Source organism: Larimichthys crocea, chromosome III (assembly GCF_000972845.2).
Source record: "Larimichthys crocea isolate SSNF chromosome III, L_crocea_2.0, whole genome shotgun sequence".
Lineage (NCBI taxonomy): Eukaryota > Metazoa > Chordata > Actinopteri > Sciaenidae > Larimichthys > Larimichthys crocea.
This window is the reverse complement of record NC_040013.1, coordinates 43,566,467-43,572,857: the sequence shown is the minus strand read 5'-3', so window position 1 is coordinate 43,572,857 and position 6,391 is coordinate 43,566,467. Positions and strand designations below refer to the sequence as shown.

The 6,391-nt window shown below is 46.8% G+C and overlaps 1 protein-coding gene across 1 annotated transcript; it reads right to left on the bottom strand.

The window, feature by feature from the left end:
- Positions 1-1,500: 1,500 nt before the first annotated feature.
- LOC113744456 (coiled-coil domain-containing protein 85A-like) lies at positions 1,501-6,183 on the bottom strand. Its single transcript, XM_027274066.1, has 3 exons — positions 5,443-6,183; positions 3,482-4,537; positions 1,501-1,533 (listed from the first exon to the last, which is right to left on the bottom strand). The coding sequence occupies exons 1-3, from the start codon at positions 5,677-5,679 to the stop codon at positions 1,501-1,503; spliced, it is 1,326 nt and encodes a 441-aa protein (XP_027129867.1). The 5' UTR covers positions 5,680-6,183.
- Positions 6,184-6,391: the final 208 nt, after the last annotated feature.

The window sequence follows — 6,391 nt, the reverse complement described above, 5'->3', positions numbered from 1 at the left end:
GGGGGGGGGGGAGTCCCTCCCACAACGAAAGCTTATTGGTGTATTTTGCTGACCAAACCAATCGGCGCGCTCTCTCTCGCAACCAGTCGCCCTGAACACGAGAACACGCTGAACAGAGTTTTCGCTTGAATGCATGCACGGGTGCTTCATGTAGCTCATTGTATCTCAGTCTCACGTGCTCACCCCCCTCCCCTCCTCTCGCCTATGCCTGCGCAATGTAACTGAAAGTAATCCGAGCATGATGCGCGAGGTACTATCTTTTCTTTATGCTCACACTCGCGTTTTTTTTAATCTCTCTCGCGTAATCCAAAATCCGGGATGTTTTACCTAGCTCGCGGGCATCAGGGAGCCACTGTCAATATCAGGGAGACTCCCGGAACTTCCGGGAGACTTGGGATGTCTGTATCTGTCTGTGTGTTTGATATAAGCCACAGCTAGGAGAAAGTTAGCTTAGCTTAGCATATAAACTGGAGAAGACAGCTAGCATAGTTCTGTTGAGAAAGTCCAGCTACTAAGGCCGCTAAATCTCACTAATTCACACGTTATATCTTGTTTGCAAAGTGTAAGGATGATGAGTTGTAAGCAGTGTTGCTAGGTCGGACGCACTGACAGTATAAAGAATGGACAGCATAAGCATGATGTCACCTGTAGGTTTCTGAAAAGGGGTAAAAACTTAAAATCTCTGCCTCTGGCTAGCTCTTCCTCTTCCCAGCTAATCTAAAATCAGCAAAGACCTGGTTCATCAGCAGCCGAATGACGTCTGGGTGCTCAAACGAGTCATTTGTAACAGCACCTACCTGTCAATTAAAGCCTTAGCTTTAAGCCTTAATATAATCTGAACAGGTGAGTTGTATATAAATTCACCCTCAGTACAGTTGTCATGAACGGGGAAATTAGCTATAAAGACCAAAACTGTTTTTTGTACCAGGCTGTAAACATGTTTATTTCTGCTGTGAAGTTGGACATGGGGACATGGAATTTGAAATGTTCTGCAGCCAGCCTCAAGTGGACACACGAGGAACTGCAGTTTTTGGCACTTCCGCATTGGTTCCATTTCCAAAGCCACGGAGGTTGCTGCTTGGTCGAACGCCAAGCTATGACACAATGCATATCGGTTCCTTCTTTCATTTGTAACCCACACAGTACATCACAATATTACTATGTTATGTGAATGTACTGTGCTACAGTACACCCAGCAGCTGGTTGATGTATGCTCGACTCCTACTGGTGTATGAGTACACGCTGTATTTCCCTCATGGAGGGCTGTGGGGCTCTGCTGTGTAATATTTCCTCTAAGCACCGCATGCTGCAAAAAGCATTACACATGAACAACCAATGATCACACACACACCCAAAAAACACAGCAGAAGAAAGAAATACACAGAGCCTGGCACTTACAGAGGTAAGTGCTGCTCCCAAACACCTTATACACTAACAGACTTTTTCAAACCAGCCTCCTGTGTGATAAAAACAGTCCTAGATTAAATTGTACTCCACAGCTCAAAAGATGGTTGAAGGGAGTTGAGGCGGTCCCTGAACACACAACACATTAATTCAGTCACACTCGTCACACTCAAAGTAAACGCTCTGAAACACACAAACACGGAGAAAAAACTATACCAGAGACGGCACAAGGGAGCGCTTTGGATGGTTAATGACAGCAAAATGAAGTCAGGCTTAAAAGCTAAGGAGTTTTTCAAATGTCCTTGTTTCATTTCGTCGTTTCAAAGCACAACGTGTCCTCTGCCATCAAATAGCAGCCTTTTAAAGTGTGCATGTGGGAAAAAATCGATGTGAACGTTTCAGAAGAGTTGTCAAATGTGAGCTAATTAAAACGAGTGGAGACAGCTCTCACACACACAAACACACACACTCCACGTCCACAAATGTGCACGTACGTGTTAAGAAAACACCTCTTGTGTATTGCTGAATACTGTCTCTCTCACTTCCGTTTCTCAAAGGAGTGGATGTGTGTGTAAGTGTGTGTTATCTGTGTGTGCATCTTGGCCCTGAACACCTCTGGCGTACCTATGTAAACCATACACACCCCGGAGACCGGGTTGCATCACCGTCGTTCCCCTGCTTACAAAACAGATGAGTACACATCACGCTCTTACAACTATTGCCACAGCCGGTGAATCCACGAGTCGTATGTGACACATGTATGTGGGTATGTACGTGTGAGCCTGGCTCCTGAGCTGGGTCTAAACTTAGTTGAGCTCTTGAGACTCTTTGTGTGGGTGTACTTCAGTTTGTTGTTTCCTCCCACACATTAAACCAAGGTCATCTAAGCACTATAAAAAGCTAGCAAGACTTTCATGCTCAGTATTTCAGATTTTTCTTAAATAAGTTATTAGTTTAGCATGGCGGTTCACGTAGCAGCACCTCTGAAGCTTTAATTAACATTTTACATCTTGTTTGTTTAAGCTATAAAAAAGCATAGAAACAACAACTTGTGATTTTGCATCAATGCCCACTGGGATTTTCGAAGAGTGACAGAGTGCCACCGAACTCCTGCTTACAGTAGCTATCTTAGCGTATGTTGTTGGCCACTATATCATTTTTTGAATTTCAGAATATTTAAAGATTTTTTTTTTTTAGGAGGAATGTGGAGAGAGAGAGATGGGGAATGACATTCGGGAAAGAACCACAGGATTCAAACCCTGGACTTCCACAGCAAGGACTGAACCTTTGCACATGGGGCGGCTGCTCTACCAACTGAGCTAAACGACACACCTTGAATTTGAACAATACAGCTAGTAATATAACTAATGTTAGCTGTGTTGTGGCTTTGCAAACTCAGTCATTAACATGCAGAGAAGATGAGATGGTCTAACCAATGACGTATAAAGAATGGACAGTGTTTGCGTGACATCACCACATATAGATTTGAAGCTCAGAATATGCAGCATTGGCCGCCACCATGTTGGCTGTCTTGCCTCTTCCACCTCCCGGCTAATCTACAAATCAACAAAGACGTGGATCATCAGCACAAGCCAATCTGTAACAGCACCCACCTGTCAATCAAAGCTGCCATGCTCTTAATTCTGCATAACTTTAAACCTTAATATCATTTGAACAGGTGAGTTGTATAAAAATTTGTGTGGAGGAGGTATGTGTGTGTGTTAGATTACACCTGGAGTCATGTACTCCACCTTTAAACTACCTTTAAATCATAATCTTGTGTATGTATATCCTTATGTACTAAAGTTCATTTTCTTGGAGAAACCAGTAAAAATTGATGACACAGCTGTAAGAACACATTTTGCGGGTGGACACTGCAGAGTATTCTGTGAAGATGATCCAAAGGCATAGTGCAGCACCTGCATTTTTTAGGTATTATGACGGCATGTCAGTAATTTTTTTTGGGTAAGACCTTAAATGAAAAGCAATAAACTCTCTTTCCATTCTGGTGTAATTTTCTCTAATTCAATAATGAGTAATGAATGGGTTATGAATTGAAATACAAGATAAGAGTTACCCTGTGCCTACCGTTGTACAGACTCTGATGGTGGGGGGACATCTCCTCTCCAGCTGCCCTCCTCTGACTCCCATCCCTGCCAGGAGAGCCACTGCTATACCTCCCTTTGCCGTGCTCCACCCCGTGCTGATAGTGATGGTGGCGCCGTATAGACTCTGGACTACCCACAATCACCCTGCCTTTCCTCAGGTGCTCAGGTGTCCCCATCACAGCCTGCTTTGCCTCAGGACTCCCACAGCCCAGACTCGCTGTGTGAATGGCCCGGTGTCTCTGACTCAGCTCTGGGCTGGACTTGGCAGAGCCCTTCCCACAGCCTGGTGATGCCTGACCTGACATCAATAGCTGTTTCTGGGCTAGTAGGTCAGAGCTGCAGGGTTTTGGGTGGGAGTCACATGGTAGCCTGGTAGGTGACTTGCTGTGTTTCTCTGGGCTGTGTCCCCGAAGGCCACGAGGGTCCAGATTTGTAAGGGACCCCCCACGGGGGCGGCAGGACTGGGGGAATGTGTGGTACTCTGGTGTGGAACTGTGTCTTCTCCCAGTTGATTCACACACATTTTCTGGTCTTGACCCAGGTCCAGGACTGCCGTTGGAGCCCACGGGAGGGGGTTTGAGGTGGGGGTTATCAGGGCTATCCGTACTCCCTGCACTGGAGGTGCTGCTCCCATCACCAACGTCCCGCAGCAGGCCCGGTGCTGGGACACCTCCACCCAGCTGAGACAAGCTGCTCTGACTGTCGATGGAGCTCCTGCGGCCGGGCCCTCCCTGCCCACCCACACTTCCACCTCCTCCCCCGACAGCCACAGCCCTCTCCTCCTCCAGCATGAGGCACACCTCTTTGAGCTCCAGGTTCTCACGGATAACCTCCACCTGCCGCTGCTCTAGCTCCTTCAGCTTCTGCAGGTATATGGCCACCTCCTTCCTCATCAGACCGGCGCTGTAGCGGCCGAGGCGCTGCCACTCCCGTGACACCCGCTTCCCCTTCTGCCGATCGTCGTCCAGGAAGCAGCATAGGTCCCGCAGCTCCTGGTTGTCCTCCTGCAGTTTCTGGTTCACGTCCTGGTTTACATAGACACACACACAGAGGAACAGAGGCACATGCACACAGAGCAGCAGTGAGGGATTACATGCACATTCCTGCTGGGATTGATCATTTGATGAGGGACAAGTATGTTCCCATCATGCAGCTGTGTCTCTTGTACAAGTGAAATGAAAAAATTATCAACAGAAAATGTATCTGCAACTATTTGGACTAATTTCTTTTTAAGCACAGAAAGTGAGGATTTGCTGCTTTTCTATCTAATATGAGAGTGAACTGAATATTTTGGGGTTTGGACTGTTGAAGGGTCAAAACAAGCCATTTGAAAATGTCACAGTGAGCTGCAGAAAGTGGCAGTGCACCATGCAAAATGATCAGAATCATTGAATCAGTTCATCGAGAACACAACTGTCAGATTAACCACTAAACAGATATAATGCATGGTATAAAACAGGAAAGCTGGAAGCAGAGAACATTTGGCATTTTTGCTTTGTGCTGTAACGATGAATTGACTATTGGAATTGCTGCTGATTCATTTTCTGTTGATCAACTAATGACTTCATCTCTAAATGAAATGATCTCCAGTTGCAGCTGTGACAAGATGATGCGATGCAACTGAAATATTCAATCACAATCAGTTTTTCATGTATTCATGTGGACCTGATAGTGGTCACATTTCATCATTTTATTGCAGTGTTATTACAAAAAAATTATCCAGATGAAATTTTATGTGTAATGAAACATTTATTTACAGTCACATCCGTCCATCTGCATTCTGTCTGTCCTAAATGCAACAGGTTTAATTCGTTTATACCTTTGATTATTTTGTTACATTAACTGACAGTCTGTCCGTGTCTTGCAGAACCTGTACAGAACCTAACCCAGGGATCCTGGTGCCAGCGGGCTCTCCGGGGCCCTATCTCACCTTCAAACTCCGTATTTCGTTCAGGTGCTGCTGGAGTCTCCGGTTCACCTCCCGCATCAGATTGCCATGCTCCACGATGACGCCCCTCTTCTCTGCCTCTGACCTCCGCAGCCGCCGCACCAGCTCCTCTTTGCCCCACTTCAGCAGCTCCTCATCGTTTATTTTGGAGATGTCCTCCGCCGGACACTCTGCGCTTTTGGACAGCTGCGGGTGCTGCTGCTGTGCGCCTTTCTCCATCCTTTAAATCTCCAGTGGAGGTTGACAGAAAAAAAGTACTGTGTTTGGTGAATTTCAAAGAACAAGACAACAAACCAAACCTCCAAAAATACACCCCGGACAACTCTGATCCAAACGCTACTTAGGTTCCCCCCACCCACCCTTCTTATGTCCGCGGAATCACATCGCTCTCATATAGGCTGTGCCTCTCTCCCACGCCCATGCTGCAGCTCTGATATCCGCCCGGTGCTCTGCTGCTTTATCCCTGCTGTTAGAGCATCGGTCTGCATGCTGTTGTGTCTCCGGCTGAGCCCTTGGACGGCTTGGCGGGGCGGTTTCTCTCCAGGTGCATGCCTGCCATCCGCCTTGCGCACTCCCGCTGCTCAGTGCGCGATATACCGCTGTCCGACCGATGGTGTGGAGGACAGAAGAAGGAGGAGGAGGAAGAGGACTGCAAGGAGAGGTTGCAGGTGCATAGCCGGAGAGCCAGGATGGAAGGTGCGTTAGTTAGAACAGAGTCTCTTCTCTCGCTCCTTCGTCCCTCCTCTCTCTCCTGATGCATCTTTGTCTTGTTGCGCCATCTGCTGTAGCTGTGAGGTATCAGGTCACTGCTGCACAGTGGCTGCTCAAGGTGATGTTTAGTTTAATTTAGTCTATAATGAGAGCATTGCTGGCAGATATATTTACAGTATTAAGAAACACAAACACTAGTAGAGGAAGAGGGCTGTTTTCA